This window comes from Capra hircus, chromosome 3 (assembly GCF_001704415.2).
Source record: "Capra hircus breed San Clemente chromosome 3, ASM170441v1, whole genome shotgun sequence".
NCBI lineage: Eukaryota > Metazoa > Chordata > Mammalia > Artiodactyla > Bovidae > Capra > Capra hircus.
This window is the reverse complement of record NC_030810.1, coordinates 15000986-15018726: the sequence shown is the minus strand read 5'-3', so window position 1 is coordinate 15018726 and position 17741 is coordinate 15000986. Positions and strand designations below refer to the sequence as shown.

The following is a 17741-nucleotide window of genomic DNA, read 5'->3' as shown; positions in this document are numbered from 1 at the left end:
AACATGAAACCAACAACTTTGGACATCTTGTTACTTAGAAATCCTTTACATATAATTCCACACACCCAGGCAGTGCCCACCAGCTCTCTCTTTCCTCCTCCTCTCATCTTACTTCCTACAAACTCCTAATTCTCCTTCACTCTGTTGGGCAGAGCAATTCAGTTCTCTCAAACCCTTTCTCCCAAACTCAGGGACACTTTTCAAAGCCCAGGGCCCTTTGCCAACATGCCAAATGGAGTTGAACTTTCCCAGGTTTCATAGAGTATTCTCCTTCACTATTTTAGCTGACCTGCTTGTGGCTGTCTTCCCCACACAACAGGACTGATACAAAGAGTCCTCAATAAATCATAATGAAAGCAGAAATGTAGCAAGCACCTACTATGTGCTGCTTGTTAGGTTAAATACTTCATATGTATCATCTCATTCAATCTTCACAAAACCCTATAAGATAGGGACTACTATTATCTCCTTTTAAAGAAAAGCAATCTGAGACTTACCAAGTGGCTCAGTGGTAAAGAATAGGCCTGCTAATGCAGGAGACGCAAGTTCGATCCCTGGGTCAGAAAGATCCCCTGGAGAAGGAAATGGCAACCCACTCCAGTATCCTTGCCTAGAGAATCCCATGAACTGAGGAATCTGGCAGGCTACAGTTTATGGGGCTGTGAAAGAGTCAGACACAACTTAGCAACTAAACAACAACAGCAGCAAAGACTTCATATAGTTTCAGGGCCTGTGGTCATACTTAGTGACAGAGTCAGACCCCAAAGCACTAAACCAGCATTGCTTAGTGAATGAAGGAGAAGGCAGGAGACTGGAGAGAGGCTATTGACTCTTTGCGACCCCGTGGACTGTAGCCTACCAGGCTCCTCCGTCCATGGGATTCTCCAGGCAAGAATACTGGAGTGGGTTGCCATTTCCTTCCCCAGGGGATCTTCCCCACCCAGGGATCGAACCCAGGTCTCCCGCATTGGAGGCAGACGCTTTAACCTCTGAGCCACCAGGGAAGCCCACTATATTTGACAAGTAGATTTTGGAAACTCTGGTAAATAAGCTGTGGGTTGTTTCTGTGAACACGGAGAAAATCACCTGGAGGCAGAGGAATGGTCAGTCCTACAGACCCTGGTGCTTAAGGGAGCTGCAGAGAAGAAAAGGCAATAGAAGGAGAAGTGCTTGGGATTTGCCTGGTGTTCCAGTGGCTAAGACTCAGCGCTCCCAATTCAGGGGACCTTGGTTCAATACCTGGTCAGGGAACTAGATTCCACATAATTCAGCTAAAGATTTCACATGCTCCAGCAAAGATCAAAGATCTGGAGTACTTCAACTAAGACTCAGAGCAGCCAAACAAAAAAAAATCTTTTTAAGAAGGATGAGTAAGCGGAAGGAGGAGGGTTGAATGGTGGATACCTGGGCAGTGAAGACTTCAAAGATAGAATGGCCAAGGCAGACCCAGGTGCCAACAGCTTCATGACTGGAGGACTAAAGAGCCTCACTGGTCTCCCAGCTGGGGTGGAAACACAGAGATGAGAGGGAGATGAGGAAGTTTAAAAACGGGATGCAGACAGATTGGCTAGTGTTAGCAGTGAAGCCGGGGGAGAAGGTGAAGGGGTATTCATAGCATGGCTGATCCAGGAAGGGCCTTTGTTGTTTAGTCGCTCAGTCTTGTCCAGCTCTTTGCTGACCGACCCCAGGGACTACAGCACACCCGGCTTCCCTGTCCTTCACTATTTCCCGGAGTTTGCCCAGACTCACGGCCATTAACTGGATGATGCCATCCAAACATCTCAGCCTCTGCGGTATGTTTTAATAGGGACGAGGCCTGATTGATCGTAGGTGGAGAGGAACCATGTGGATGGAGAGCCGGGCAAAGCCTGCTACAAGGTCGGCAGAACCTGCGGTGTCCTCGGCCTGGGCCCTGGACCAGGGCACCCAGGCCCGGGCTCGCAGGCTGAAGTGGCTGAGGACAAGGCGCAAGTTATGGGAGGCAGACTGCGGGTCGGGGAAACGGGCTGGGGTCCCGGAGATCTGGCTGGACAGGCAACTCGGACGGCCCTCTTCCTCTTCATGGAGGAACGGAGCCGTGGTCCCGGTCCCGCACCCTGGCCGCTCTTCGGATCACCCGGCCGAGGCCTCCGGGAAGCCCGGCGAGAGGATGGAGGGTGGGCGCTGGCGGCAGGACAGAGCGGGGCGGAGCTGGGCCGGGAACGCCAGCCTCCTTCCCCGGGTCCTCTCAGGTGACAGACCCCGCGGGCCCCCCGCCCCGCCCAGCCGCATATTCAGGAGGCCCTGCCCGCCGGGTCCGAGAGCAGCCGGAGCCGTCGCGCCAGGAGCTTCAGCCGTCGGTGCGTGCGTGGTGCCCGCATCAGTCCACCTCGAGCCCGACGCCCGCCATGGCCCCCGCGGCCGCCCCTCGTAGCCTCCTGGTTCTCCTGCAGGTGCTGGGGCTCGCCCTGGCGCAGATCGTAAGTCCTGCAGCCACTCCCGCGCCGGGCTCCGGAATGCGGGATCTGGGTCCAGGGTTCCGGATCCTGGGGTCTGGCGGAGTGTTCGGCTTGACTCCCACCCTCCATTGACACCCCCTCGCCTGAGGGGCAGAGGCTCACGTTCCTTCAGTAGGGGCACAAATGGGGTGGGGGGTGGAGATCTCGGCACCGTGCAAAGAGGTGGACGAGCCGGGGAGCCAGAGGGACCCTGTCCGGAGATGCTCGGCGCTGTCCCGGCCCAGCGGCGTGGAGCAGGAGCTGGCGCCGCGTCCTGGCAGCCTGGAGAGCCCAGGTGGCGGGGGAGACAATGGTGCCCATTCACGGAGCTCGGGATCCTCCGCCCCCGCCGCCTCCCAGGGGGCGCCGGCTCCAGCCAGACGCCGCTCCCGCTCGGCTGACGCTCTCCGCCGGGCTAGCGCGCCCGCGTCTCACTTCCGAGGGCCGGCTGGGGGCAGGGGCCCTCACGCGACGCGGGCGCGGAGGGGCCCGGCCGGGGCGCCGTCTGGGGCCTTGGGCGGTTCGCAGCTCGCCCGTGGGACGCCAACCTGGCACTTCTCGGTCTGGGGGTGGGGGTGGGAGCGCGGGCACCTGGCAAACGCCGGACCCCTGCCTGGGTCTAGGATGGATCGCGTTAAGAGCGCCATCCATCCGAGGACGGAGGAGCGGTGCTGGGAGACGGATGCTCTCAGGAGGAGGAGAGAACAGGCTTGCCCTCCCTAGACATTTCGACCCCCAACGGCCCCATCTCTCTTCGCCTCCCCAACTTTCCCGTCGGGCTTTATCCGCACCAGGGGGAGAGGGAGGGGGTACCTATCCATCTTCAATATCTGTCGTCCATCTAAAAATAACCCAAGCAACCGTTCATTGAGGATCAAGCATCTCTAGGTACCGTCTTCCTTAACCATCCGTAATTTGAGTCATCAGCATCTCCTTCTATTCTCCACCCACGACGGCGCAGGGGCAGCGCGGTGCAGTGGAAGGAGCTGGGCAAACCTAGGACGGAACTCCAGCTCCACAGTTTACCTCCTATGATCCTTCGGAGCCTGAATCCGAACGGAGGGTGGTCGCTGACCCCTGAATCTTTCGGAGCCTGTTTCCTCACCTGCAAACTGGGGCTCGTTAGTTTCGGCTCACAGTTCTGAACCAGTCAATAAGATAATATATGTAAAGGTCCACAGTGTGTTCTCAGAGAAGGAGAGTTTACGGCTTCTCAGCGGGGAGGTGCGCCCCTGGACGCCCAGTTCCCTGCAATGTCTGATGGCTGCCCCCTTTGTGTTTTCAGAGAGGTCCGCCAGGAGAGCCGGGGCCTCCGGGACCCCCAGGGCCACCGGGAGTGCCTGGATCCGACGGAATCGACGTGAGTCTCTAACCCGGGACCGGCGGGGCGGGGGGTGGGGGGGTGAGAGGCTGCGGACCAGGGAATTTTGTGTGCTCTGGGAGGGGAAGCAGGGGGTGGCGGCGGTGAGGTCGGTGCCTGGAGGTGCAGTGCCCCCAGTTGCCAGTAGGCAGCGCCGGCCTGCCCCACAAGGAGCCCGTTTGTTCTACACAAACCTCAAAGCAGCCTGGAGCGGCAGAGCCCGTTATAGCTGCTGGTAGACAAGGAGCTGCTGTTCGGTCCGCCTGCCACAGCTCACAGCGATTCCTCATCCCCCGCCCCCTCCTCCCTTTTTGGGGTGGGAGAGGCCTTAACTTCGCGCTGCCCCCTGGCAAGTCTGGGTGCCTCCTCAGGGTAGTTTGGGAGGCTTGGCCAGACCGCTGTCCAGTGGGGGCCAGACTCCAGTCTCTTCCCTTTACATTTTTATTCCCGATTTAGAAGCAGCTGGGCTCGTTCCCTGCTCTCCCCACCTTGGTGAGAGTTAAATACCTTATTCTGGATGCTCCCCCAGGAGGTCAGCCCCATATTTACCCATCTCCACAGCTTTCTATTCAACTTGGTGCCCCCACCCTCCAACCATGGGCGCTGGGCCCCTGCCAGGCTCTCTGGCTGCCACAGGCCCTGAAATGCCTGGAGGCCTCTCTGGGGCTGAATGTGATTCCACTGGCCACGTATGTTCTCCATCAGGGAGCCTTTGTCACAGGGGAAGGAGGTCCTTCCTGCCTTGGGGACAGATTGAAGCTACCCCCTTGGTCCCTGCCCCTGCCCCATCTCATTCTCCTGATCCCAATATACCACTGCCCCCTTCGCTTACCTCCTCTTCGTGTTTTCCTAAAAGCCCCAAAGTTTCTTCTCACACTTGCTCAAATCCAAGAGGCACCACTCTCCGAGGCAACCCTTTCACAGATCTCTTGACTGGCACCATCCCAACACTGGCATGTCTAGAACTCACTTGCATGTTGATATCACCCTCTCCAGCCTACATGGGGTTGGTCTCAATCCACCTATGGTTTTCTTGAAGGAAAGGGAGCTATTTTCCTAAAAAACACGAGGTTTGAGAGGACCCAGGACAGAAAAGGAGAGGAGCACGTGGACAGGTCAACCAGGGCTTGTGTGTGTCCATCTGGGGTAGCACAAGCAGTGGTAAGCTTTCTCAACAACTTATATCTTGCAGGGTGACAAAGGGCCCCCTGGGAAAGCTGGCCCTCCGGTGAGTGCTTTTTCCCCTTGACCTTTGATGCTTCCAGGTCTCTCCTGCCTGTAGCTAATATTTGCTCCACCTCTGTTTTCAAGGGACCTAAGGGAGAGCCTGGCAAACCGGGAACAGATGGGCCAGACGGGAAGCCCGGGATTGATGTGAGTACCTACCTGACTGTCAGGTAGAGTAGGCTAGGGCTCCACCTCCTGACTTCCAAAACCCAGTTCTGGCATCTTCCCTGATCTGCTGTGCAGAGCAGGATGGAGACTCTACAGCTGTGAGTTCCCCTTACCTTCATGTGACTTGTGACGTCACACCCACACCAGGAGCACTGAATCAAGGGCAGATGGGCATCCAGAGGGCTTAGCAGCAGTCAGAATTTAGCCTCACATTTCTGGCCTCCAAGTATTACACTTAATTCTCTGGGCAGAGCTGTCCTTTTGCATCCTCACCTTTCTTCCCCTTTACCCTTCCCCACGCCACCCCCTTACAGCCCCAGGCACTACTCAAGAGAAGAACATCATTTGGTTGATAGCGTGCAGTTCCAGGAGTTCATGGGCTCAAGGTCACAGGCTCCTGGACACAGGCTCCAAGGTCACTGGCTCCTGGACAGGGTTATTGGGAAGTCATCTGGTTGGGGAGACACTTGAGTCAGTCACTAAAAGATGGGAGGAAAAAGTGACCCCCCATGAATGGCCTGCTGGCTCAAGAAGTGCCCATTAGGGCTGTGAGCAGCAACAGGGTTGCTCCAACTCATCCACACCCTGCAAAGATTACAAAGCATATTGCCTTACACATCAATTTTCATAACCACCCCGAGAAGCAAGCATTGATTATTAACCCATTTTGCAGATGAGAATACTAAGGCTCAGAAAAAGTTGTCAAGGGCAGACATGAAGAAAATGGCTAATCCAGACCCATATCTATCTAGGTTTTCTAGATTCCTAGACTGGAGATGTGAGATCTGGGCTAAGAAATCATTGGGCCTTGGTTTCTTATCTTTCAAAAGAGGATAATCATCAAGGGCTAGTATGGGAACTGGAAGAAAGAAAAGTGAGGTGTTGATGCCCATAGGCCTTCATGCAGTGTGACGAAAGGCAGCCTGGGCCCAACAAAGAGAGAGCTCTACCCACCCTATCCTCCCACTGGTCAAGGAGCAGGTTTGCCCCTCACAGATGTATCTTCTTTTTCTTCTCCAGGGTCTAACTGGAGCCAAGGGGGAGCCCGGTCCTGCAGGGATCCCAGGAGTCAAGGCAAGTGGCCTGCTAGGGGTTCAGCATGGGCAATCTAGGTACCAGAGTTTAGGAGGGGCTGTTGCAGAGAGGAGCAGAAATGCAGGAGACCCCAACCTCTGAGCCTCTCCCATTGCTTTTGCAGGGCCAGCCTGGGCTCCCAGGTCCCCCCGGCCTGCCAGTGAGTATAACCTGCAATGGCTTTAAGGGACCCTTTGTAGGTAGGGGGATTTGTAAAAGGAGCCATGAACCTAATCTTTCCTTCTGTTTCAGGGCCCTGGCTTCGCCGGACCTCCTGTAAGTCCTCAGGGGTGGGGCAGGGTCCCTGGGACTCTCAGAGGGGGAGGGTAGAGAAGGGCTTCCAGCGGACTGGCCAGCATGGGGAGGGGCCAGCATACTGTGATGGTGTCAGAAATGGGCAGACTTGTCAGAGAACCCTGGGCCTATCCACTGACTCTGAAATTCTCTGGTCCTTAAAGCCCTAATTTGTCCGCTTCTTTGGGGCTGGTTGCAAAGTAGAAGTGGGGAAAGGGGCTCTGGGCACCTGTTTCTATCTTTGTGGCAGGGCTGGGCTAACCCTCTGAGGCATCCTAGCCACTGATGTCTCTGTTCCTAGGGACCACCTGGACCTGTTGGCCTCCCTGGTGAGATTGGACTCACAGGCCCCAAGGTGAGCCCCAGTCACTCCTCTGCTCCCTGTCTCCTGCCCTCTGCCTTCAAGTGCAAGCTGAGCACCTCTCCAGGAGTTCCTGGGCCTGCTTCTGGCCACCAGGAATCTCCTCCAGGTCTGGGGCAGAAACCCCTCCTGCTGAGCACACCAGGCAGGGCATCCTCTGCAGATCAGGCTTTGATCTCCCCAGATCTCAGGAGGCGACCTGAGGGCAGGATGGACAGGGCAGTAGGGGGAACTGGAGCAGGGGGCAGAGGTGACCTAGCCAAGGCTGGACAAGGGTATGATTCGGGCCTTTCTTGCTTCCAGGGGGATCCTGGACCAGAGGGACCATCAGGGCCTCCGGGACCCCCTGGGAAACCGGTAAGTGTCCTCAGACCTCACATATGGCAAGGTGTGGCTGGGGAAGGACAAGGGTCTCTGGCACAAGTCTGGGGAGAGGAGGGTTCGAGTCAGGTTCCATCTTCATACATCTTTTCTCAGGGCCGCCCTGGAACCATTCAGGGTCTGGAAGGCAGCGCGGATTTCCTGGTGAGAGGCGGGGCCTGGGGCGGGGCTAGTCCGGGGAAGGGGCGGGTCATCTTGAGAGGGGCGGGCAAGGAGACAGGTCCCATCCGAAGGTAGGGTCCCTGGGAGACGGGGAGAGACTGCGGCGGAGAGGTGCAGCCAGGTGCGGATGGAGGAGAGGTCTTGGGAAGCACTGCTCTGTTGGCCTGGGGCAGGCCAGTGACACAGAACCCTGCGGAATTTCTCTTCCAGTGTCCAACCAACTGTCCAGCGGGCGTGAAAGGGCCCCCAGGGCTGCAGGGCGTGAAGGTGAGCTTCTGGCCCAAGTCTTGGGGGGTGGAGCAGGGGAGGGGGCGACGGGACGTACTCTAAGCTCTCTCTTTCCCTGCAGGGGCATCCAGGCAGACGCGGGCTTCTGGGAGATTCCGGCCGCCAGGGGAAGCCGGTGAGTGCGAGGGCGGAGGGCCGTGGGAGAGTGTGTGTGGAGAGGGCCCTACTGGAGCCTCCACGCATCCTTCTCCCTTCCCTTCACCTGTGGGGCTCCGGGGATGAAGCCTTGAGCTGGGAGGCAGGAGGCCTAGGCGCTAAGTCAGTGTGTCCCTGGGCAAGCCCCTTCCCTTGCTGTGCCCCCATTGCCCTATCTGTCATCCCTGGGACCCTATGCTTTCCAGGACGCCTTCCTGTCTGCTCTTGCTGAGAAGAGGATGTTGTCTTTGGTTGTCTGAATATTTGTCTCTCCATCTGCCTGCCTATCTGATCTCTCTTTCCTGGCCCTTAGGGTCCCAAGGGAGATGTGGGTGCCTCTGGAGAGCAAGGCATCCCTGGACCACCGGTAAGGAACACTTTCCCCGCCCCACCTCATCCCTTCAGGAGACCTTAGTGGAGTCATTCCCTTGCTCTGGGCTCTAACTGGTGGAAGAGATGCCTGCGTCCAGCTGGTGAGGCTCTGGATGAGGCTGCCTGTGAGACACTGGGGGACTGGAACCAAGGCTGCTGTCAGCCAAAAGGCTCAGTGGGGCCCTGGTTCTGCCACTGTTCCTTTGAGTGACCCTGGCGAGTCCCTGGCATCTCTGAGTCTCACTGACCATCTGTGACAGGGACTCTGTGCCTGCCTTAGGGAGACATCGAGAAGACTGGGCTGGGGTTCAGGGAAGGTGTCATGACGTGGCCCTTCTAGTTGCCATCACTGTCATTCTGTCTTGACAGGGTCCCCAGGGCGTCAGGGGCTACCCAGGCATGGCGGGACCCAAAGGAGAGACGGTGAGTGGGTCTGGGGGGGTGTCCTGCAAGAAAGAGCTGCCGGAACCAGCCCTCTGGCTTCTGGGGTCCAGCCAGGACTGACCCACAATCTCTCCTCTCCCCAGGGCCCTCAGGGGTACAAAGGCATGGTGGGCTCCATTGGCGCCGCCGGGTCACCTGTGAGTCTGCTCCTACTTCCTTGCCCCCGCTTTCCTCCCCTGGATGCAGCTTCTGGGGCTGCAAAGGATGTGAGTTCCCTGAGCCCATGTAACTTGGATCTCTGCCTGTCCTTCCTGCCAGGGTGAGGAAGGTCCGCGGGGACCACCGGGCCGAGCTGGAGAGAAGGGTGATGTGGTGAGTCCTCAGTCACCCCTGTTGCAGTCAGGGCCCCGTGGGGGAGAGCTGGGTGGACTCAGCTCCACCCAAGCCTCAGGTGGATACACTGAGGTGCACACGTGTGTCTGCGTGTGTGCACATGTATATGCCCGTGCACATGTGTTATTCTGTGTGTCTGTGCATGTGGGTGGCTGATGTGAGGGGAGAATATCTGTGCCCGTAGCCCAGCTAGCCCAGCAGCCCCTTCCTCCAAGCCTCACCTACTGCTGGTCAAATTCAGGCTTAGGGAGAAGCTGTAGGATCCAGTCCCACAGTCACCAGGCCAGACAATGAAATTCCAGCAAATCAGTCATGGGGCTAATGAGATTTGGCCCAGATCCCAGATCTCTTAATGCTCTCCTTTTTAAAATTAATAAGAGTATTTCTTCTGAGCAATTTTGAGTTTACAGAAAAATTGAGCAGAAAGTAAAGTTAGGGGTTTTGTTGTTATTGTTAGGTTTTTTTAATTATTATTATTATGCAAGTCTTTAAACATATGCAAAAGTAGGGAGAATAATATAGTGAACCCTTATGTCCCTCTCTCCCCAAACTAATCTTTTGCCACACTCACTTTATCCATCCCCTTCTCCCTTTCTTTCCTTTACTCTGATATTTTCAAGCAAATAACATTATGTTGTGTTACCCATTTCACTTTTCAATGTATCTCTTAAAGATAAGGTTCCTCACATAACCACAATATCACTATCACACAAGCAACATTATCCAGTTATTCCTGAACATAATCTAATGATCAGCTTGTGCTCAATTTTTCCTAATGATTTCAACAATGTCTTTTCAGGGTTCTTGTTCAAATCAAGACCCAAACCAAGCCCACATTGTCTTTGGTCGCTGGGTTTCTTCACATCAGTGTCACTCAAGGCCTTGGTGGGTCACACTGGCTCCTCCCCTGTCCTGCCGCTGCTCCTGTGCAGCCTGCTTGATGCCCACCTCTGCTCCCTCCTGCTGAGTCCAGGGCAAAGTCACACAATGAGCACCCTCTCCACCAGCCCCTGCCCAGCCCCTGCCCAGCATGGCCTGTGCCACGGGGACCCTGGGACTCAGAGGTCACTGTTCTCAGCAGTTCTCTGAATAGCCAGACTGGGATTCAGCCTCCTGAAGGCGGTCTGCTCTCTGTCTACTTTGCAGGGGAGCCAAGGAGTTCGAGGACTCCAGGGACTAACAGGCCCAAAGGGAGCAACCGTAAGTAGACAGAGGGCAGGGTCCAGGTGGGTCTCCAAGCCCCCAGAGGAGGAGGAGCCTGGGGTTCTAGACTGAACTCTGTTGCCAGTGGGCTGGCTCTGTCACCTCGGGAAATGCCCTCTTTCTGTGCCTCGCTTTTTTTCACCTGTAAATAGAGTGGTGATGTAGGAGGGGTCTTGAGACACCTATCACCCACACAAGGGAAGGACTGTCATCCATCCCCTGAAATCCCTTCCCACTTCCATTCCACTCCCCCAGTTGGCTGCTGGGGCTTCCCAAGCTGACCAGGCCCACTTCCCACCTGCACACTGCCCCCCACAGAGGGACGTGGATGGGGGCCCTGACCCCAGGCATCTCCCCATTGTGAATCTCCCTTCAATTTTCCTGCTGAGCAGGGACCCCCAGGCATTGACGGCAAGGACGGGACCCCAGGCACGCCTGGAGTGAAGGTAGGAGCGGGGATGGCCCCTGGGATGGGGGTGAGGGTCAGGGGTCCTCCCAGCTGAGGCTCTGAGTCCCGCTGCACTGAGCCTGGAGGCCTTGGAGCCTCAGGTGTGTCACCAACACATTCCTTCTAGCTTCGGGGCCTCAGTCTCCCTGCCTGCCCTCGGGTGGGGGCCGTGGACCCCCCGGCTGGAGCTCTCATTTATGCCTCTGGTTCTGTCTCTCGCAGGGCAGTGCGGGACAGGCGGGGCGGCCGGGAAACCCAGGCCACCAGGGCCTAGCGGTGAGTACAGGGTGGAGCCGTGGGGGCTGCCACAGGGCAAGTCGCTTCTCCTCCACCGAGAGCCCAGGCACTCTGTGGCCCACTTCCCCAAAGTGGGGTGAGTGGCTGATGAGGTGGAAGTCACATACTCAGGACTTGTGCTCTGGACCTTGTCCCTGCTCAGCTCAGGCCTTCTCACCGATTGCAGCCTGGCTTAGGCCTCATCATTTGGACAGCTGCCCCAGCCTTCTCTTGGATTATACCAACCCTCCATGTTGGCTAAGTGGAATCTGACCGTTTCCCTGCTAAATATCTTCCATGGTGCTCTACCCTCCCTGTTCCCCAACCCCCTCCACCCCCCCCACCCCCACTGCCTCCAGGAAAATGTCATTCTGTCCAGTCATTCAGCAGAGTCACTGAGGTGCAGGAAGTGGCAGGGGAACGGTTATGACCAGGATAGCTACACTCCTCATCCTCACAGCTCATCTTAGCATCCAAGGACCACCATAATCTGACCCGTCAGCCACTGCCCCTCTTCACCCTCTCCCTTCTCAACAGAGCCTTAGCTTTTCTACCACCACACCTTCAGGCCTTACTGGTTCCTCTTATTGGAATGCCCTTCCCATCTCTCAGTCTTCTCACAATTCAGGCCCACCTCCGTCCCCCACCTTCTGGGAACCCGCATCCTTCCCTGCCAGGGATACTTGAGGACTGCTAACATATCCATGTGCAGACCATGTTCTTATATGCACTCGCATGTGCTCCTCTTCTCCCCGTGGACCACAGGCCTTGGAAAGCAGGTCTTTCTGTCGCTATCTCCTGTCTCAGCAGGGATTCGGGGCTGGGCACAGTCAAGTTCATGGCTGGGCCTTCTGCTTTTCAGCTCCCACAAGGCGAGAGAGGAATCTGGGAGGCAAAATAGCAGATGCTCAGGGCTCCCTGCTGCCAAGGGAGAAACTGACATCAGCTTCCTTCTACAGGGTGTGCCTGGTATGCCTGGGACAAAAGGAGGCCCTGGAGACAAGGTAAGGTGACCCCAGGCTGGGGGCAGAGAGTTGGCTTCATCTGAGCAAGGGAGCCTGAGGGCAGGGACCAGGGTTGTGGCTTAAAGACTGCAAGGTCCAGGCCTTCTCAGGCTCAGAGACTGGGCTTGAACACAGATTCATTGGGCCTAATCACCTCCCTCCTGTTGCCTCCCTCCCACCTCTCATCCTGGCTAGAGAACAGGATGGCATGGCTGTAAGTCAGTGGAATCCAGAGGCCCTGACTAAGAACCTGCTCCGCTTCTCAACTCATTGGCTTCTCCAAGGCCAAGGGCCTGACTAGGCTACACAGACTGACCTCAGAACTCTTTTCCTGCAGGGTGAGCCAGGCCGGCAGGGCTTCCCTGGAGTCTCCGGTCCCCCTGGGAAGGAGGTAAGTGCCCCCTCCTCTGACTCAAGGGCTCTACTTGCTTTGCTTCCTCCCCATCCCTCCCTCCAGGCCTGAGGACTCTGCTTTTAGCCTGTGTGAGACAGAGTGAGACTGTGGGGTGGAGCCCTAGCTTCAGAGTGCCCTTGGGGCCAGTCAGGACTCTGACGCTGACCCAGGAAAGCTCTCCTCTCTCTCCACCCCCCTTTCCCTATGTACAGTGCAAAGAGGATAGGGCTGCTTCTGTCCTGGGGTATGACCTCTCTAGATGACTGGGGCTGACAATCCAGCAGGCAGACTCATTCACTCATTGCATAAAAGAAAGAAAGTGAAGTCACTCAGTCGTGTCTGACTCTTTGCGACCCCATGGACTGTAGCCTACCACGCTCTCCGTCCATGGGATTTTCCAGGCAAGAGGACTGGAGTGGGTTGCCATTTCCTTCTCCATCACTCACTGCATAAACATTCACCAAATATCTGCAACCCACTAGACACTGAGATAGACAGTCTCCTATTTACATAGAGCTTACAGATTTGTGAGAAAGACACTGAATTAAAGACTCCGAATGTATTGGGTCTTATGAAGGAAAAGGACAGGGACCCAAAGAAAGAAGGTGAAGGAAGTCTTCCCTGATGACGTAAATTAGCTGAGCCCCAGGAGTGGGTAGGGGTTGGTCAGGTGTGGAAAGGAGGGAGGGATCCTCCAGGCTACTGCTCACCTCCGGATTTCTCTGTCCCCCAGGGAGAGCCAGGGCCTCGAGGAGAAATCGGTCCCCAGGGCATCATGGGGCAGAAGGTAAGGCAGAAGGGGCCTGGCACAGTGGTCCCTCCCTGGGGGCCTCTGCAGCAGCTGGCACTGCTGACCCAGAATCTGGGTCCTCTCAAAGCTCCATCATGAGGCCTCCCCAGCCAGGACCTCAGTCTGCTGGTCTGTGAAGTGGAGCCAAGGACCTCCATGGTGGTGACCGCAGGAACAGAGGGCGCGCTGACCATGCAGGGTCTGGGATCTGGCAGGGAGAGGCTACCCCCGCTGATGGCTGGGGTGTGACCTTCACTTTCCATTTCAGGGTGACCACGGTGAGAGGGGGCCAGTGGGGCAGCCAGGCCCTCAAGGTCGGCAGGTAAGTACAGGGCAGCTGAGATGGGCTCTGGGAGTACATCTGGGCACCTTGTCTGACTTATTCCTCTGGTTTCTTTTCTCCTCAGGGCCCCAAAGGGGAACAGGGTCCTCCTGGAATTCCAGGGCCCCAAGGCTTGCCAGGCATCAAGGGAGACAAGGTACTAACTGGGACTGAAAAATACAAGGGGAAGAGGCCTTCAGATTCTGAGGGAGGGGTCAGTGGAGCTCCAGTGCCTCAAATCCACCTGGAAAAATGACCCCTTGCCGGTCCCCAGGGACCCTGGGGAGCGAGGTGGAGCTTCGGAGGTGGCTGTGGCTGGGAGCCTGGGTTGGGGAGCCAGGCCCAGCCTGCCCTGGATGGGAGCTCACCGGGCTCTGAACTCCTCAATTCCAACAGGGTTCCCCAGGGAAGACAGGGCCCCGCGGTGGAGTGGTGAGTACCAGCAACCCGCCTTCCCCCCAAACCTCCTCACCCCGACCCCCAGGGCATCCCTCGCATCGCATCCGAATAGGGGCGCGGGGGTGTCGGGCCGCCGCGACCTGACCCTGTCTCAATCTGCAGGGCGACCCGGGGGTGGCTGGCCTCCCCGGAGAGAAAGGCGAGAAGGTGAGCGGGCTGCGCGGGGTGGAGGAGGGGAGCAGCGGGCGGGCCTGGGTACCCCACCGCCTCGGGACAGCACCTCCTTGTGCCTACAGGGCGAGTCGGGCGAGCCAGGACCCAAAGGACAGGTGAGTCCTGCAGCTGTGACGCCACCTTCCCCCGCTCCTGCCGCCCCTCGCCCCCACCCCCCAGCCCCGCCCCGTTGCCTCAGCGCCACTGGGGACTAGGCCCTCGACTCCCCCGGCTTCCCTGCCCTCCACGCCATCCTTCCCTTACTCCTGCATAACCCCCCACCCCCCACCCTGCGGGTGCGTGCCCTGATTCCCGCTGGGAACCCAACCCACCCCGCAGCAAGGAGTCCGCGGAGAACCTGGCTACCCCGGCCCCAGCGGAGATGCGGGAGCCCCGGGCGTGCAGGGCTACCCGGGGCCTCCGGGCCCTCGAGGACTGGTTGGAGACCGAGGCTTGCCCGGACAGCCCGGGAGGCAGGGCGTGGCGGTGAGTTGGCCTCCAGGGAAGGAGTCTCTTAGGGAACGCGCCTCTTTGGGTTGGTTGCTGCTTATCCCCTCAAAGGCTGGGAGTTCCTTCCCTGAGGCTGGTACCGGAGATCAGAGAGGATGGGTGTGGGTGCTGGAGGGATTTCAGTCAGATGCTGAAAATACCTCGGGTGAGAAAATGGGAACAGGAAGGGGTCATAGCACCAGAGCAGTCAGACCTGGCAGCCAGGGGCTTCTTCCTGAAAGACCTCCTCTGCTTTCAGGGCCGAGATGCTAGTGACCAGCACATCGAGGACGTGGTGCTGAAGATGCTGCAAGGTGAGGGGGCACCAACTCCTCCTCCTCACCTCCAGGGCATCGCCACCCTTCAGAAGACTGACTCTCCATGTGGCCTTGTGGGAAAGTCACGAGCTCTGCCTCCAAGGGGTTGGGGACCTTACCTATGTCCTCACCCACTCAGGACCTTTGATGTCTGCAGAACAGCCTGAGGAAGGGGGAGGTTGACCCCCGGCTGTTCTGTCTGCACATCCAGAGGCCAGGATGCTCTGCCTTCCCAGTTTTACTGAGCCACACCCACCTTACAGACTTCTCTGTCTCCTCCCTCTCCCCAGAGCAACTGGCAGAAATGGCTGTGAGTGCCAAGAGGGAGGCCCTGGGTGCGACTGGGATGATGGGTCCTCCAGGACCCCCTGGGCCTCCTGGGTACCCGGGCAAACAGGGACCCCATGGGCACCCTGGCCCTCGGGGCGTTCCTGGCATCGTGGGAGCCATGGGTCAGATTGGCAACACCGGGCCCAAGGGTGAGTGCTATTCTGTGGTGGCTGGGAGATGGGGATTTGGCCAAGACCAGCCTCCTGGGGTCTCAGTTATGCTGGCTGATGGCTCAGCCTCCTGTTTTCTCTCTTTCATCATTCCCCTTCCTAGGATGAGGTATAGACATTCTCATCCATGGCTCTTCCATATAACTCCTGGGCTTGCTTTTCAGTAGCAAATTGATAGAAACAAATGTACTAATTTATAGCCTGGGTTTTTTTTTGGGGGGGGGGGATGTTGTTTCTGTTTTAAATTGACTTAGTGGTACTCCAATGGCAACCCACTCCAGTACTCTTGCCTGGAAAATCCCATGGATGGAGGAGCCTGGTAGGCTGCAGTCCATTGGGTCACGAAGAGTCAGACACGACGGAGCGACTTCACTTTCACTTTTCACTTTCATGCATTGGAGAAGGAAATGGCAACCCACTCCACTGTTGTTGCCTGGAGAATCCCAGGGACCGGGGAGCCTGGTGGGCTGCCATCTATGGGTCGCACAGAGTCAGACACAACTGAAGTGACTTAGCAGCATAAATATCCCTCCATGTCTCTAAAAGAGGGGAGGCAGATGAACAAAACAGTAAGGAAGGCAAGCTTGAGTCAGAGCAGGTGTTGAATCCAGACTCTCTCACTTTCTCATTGTGGCTCTTGGACAAGTTACCCATTAATATTCCTGGGTCTTAGATTTATCGTCTGTGAAATGGAGATATTTATAGCAACAATCTTATAGTTGCCAGGAGGATTACATTTAGAGGTAATTTACATGGAGTTGGTATATACTAAATGCCTACTGTTGACATTATCAGACACTTTCCTGTAATGAACTTTATCAGCTTTATAGTCTTCCATCCTTTGGACTTGCTTGTACTTAGTCAGTTCTGCAGTCATTTCCAACTGTCTCCTATTATAAACTAGCACAAAATAGAAATAATTATTGTGTGTGAAGTAGAAATTAAATAGCAAGCCAAGAAGAAAAAAAATTTTTCCTATTCTGAAAAATTAAGGCTCCGTTCTTTCTCTGCAGGAAAACGTGGAGAGAAAGGTGATCAGGGAGAAGTTGGCCGTGGGCACCCCGGGATGCCTGGGCCCCCAGGGATCCCAGGTAAGACCGTGGCCCTGCCCAGTAGCAGTCCTGTCCCTCAGTCCTGAGACTAATGACCCAACACAACTGAGTCTCTTCCATGGAGGCCTCCCTCGTGCGCTCACATGAGGCCAACTCAGTCCCACGCATCCAATTTTTGCATCCCTTTGGAGCAGCCAGGAGCCTCTGGGTCAGGTCTGGCTGGGAACTGGACAGCTGGGATTCCGAGGACTTCCTGGGTTACACAAAAATCTGCTTCATGGAGGGAAGGGAAGGGGCATTTATTCCCTCGACTCACTGACTGGGAGTAATGGACCATGAGATATGACTCTCTTAGAACCTGTGTCTGGGGCAGAGTCCCTTCTTTCTATGGTGTCCTTGACTTCAGTTTCCCTGGGAGACTGAGGAATTCGAAGGCTGAGATAGGAGGAGGCCTTGATGTCTTGACCTTTTCCCTTCCATAGGACTGCCTGGCCGGCCTGGTCAGGCAATCAATGGCAAAGATGGAGATCGAGGGGCTCCAGGGGCCCCAGGAGAGGCAGGTCGACCTGGCCTGCCAGGCCCCGTGGGGCTGCCAGGCTTCTGTGAACCTGCGGCCTGCCTTGGAGCCTCAGCCTACGCCTCTGCACGCCTCACGGAGCCTGGATCCATCAAAGGGCCATGAGCATCAGGCCAAGACAGAGCCCAGTGGGCATCCTGGGGGGGAAAGGACTCAGGCCCCTCTGGGTGGACATGCACCCCATGCCTCAGTCCAGGAAACTAGCTTTTCCAGGACCTTCCATCTGGGATCCAGGAGTCCTGAGGAAAAGGAAATTCTAAAACATGGGGGAAGGGAAGGGAGGGCATCAGATGAAAAGGTGAGGCCAACAGGGCACGTGGCACTGGAGAGTTCACGGTCCAGAGAGGATGGGGTGGCCTTCATTCCTGGAGCTCTGCTCAGATGTCATCAAAACAAACGTGTCCTTAATCTGCATCATCCTCCACTGGCCATCTTGTCCCTGGGGCAAGTGGACCGAGGCCTTTGCTAGTTCCTGATCCCGTTTTCACCCCCAGGCTTACTGGGTGACTGCCCAGAGGGGGCCATCCCTAAGCCAGTCCTCTGCTTCCTACCTGCCTTCCTCCCATCTGAGTATTTAAACACCCATCTCCCTTTCCTTCCTGGCGTCACCCTTTCCCACCAAACCCTAGATCCACCCAGGCCTTTCTGTAAATAAAAACCCTCAACTTGGGTACAAGCCAA

General features: G+C 56.7%; 1 protein-coding gene across 1 annotated transcript; it reads left to right on the top strand.

The window, feature by feature from the left end:
- On the top strand, positions 2248-17741 carry COL9A2 (collagen type IX alpha 2 chain). Its single transcript, XM_018042318.1, has 32 exons — positions 2248-2459; positions 3763-3837; positions 5030-5065; positions 5149-5211; positions 6253-6306; positions 6431-6466; positions 6559-6582; positions 6902-6955; positions 7265-7318; positions 7439-7486; positions 7715-7771; positions 7854-7907; positions 8241-8294; positions 8669-8722; positions 8827-8880; positions 9002-9055; positions 10223-10276; positions 10672-10725; positions 10950-11003; positions 11963-12007; positions 12345-12398; positions 13135-13188; positions 13460-13513; positions 13599-13670; positions 13910-13945; positions 14075-14119; positions 14209-14241; positions 14465-14611; positions 14874-14928; positions 15222-15410; positions 16445-16522; positions 16966-17741. The coding sequence occupies exons 1-32, from the start codon at positions 2388-2390 to the stop codon at positions 17163-17165; spliced, it is 2067 nt and encodes a 688-aa protein (XP_017897807.1). The 5' UTR covers positions 2248-2387; the 3' UTR covers positions 17166-17741.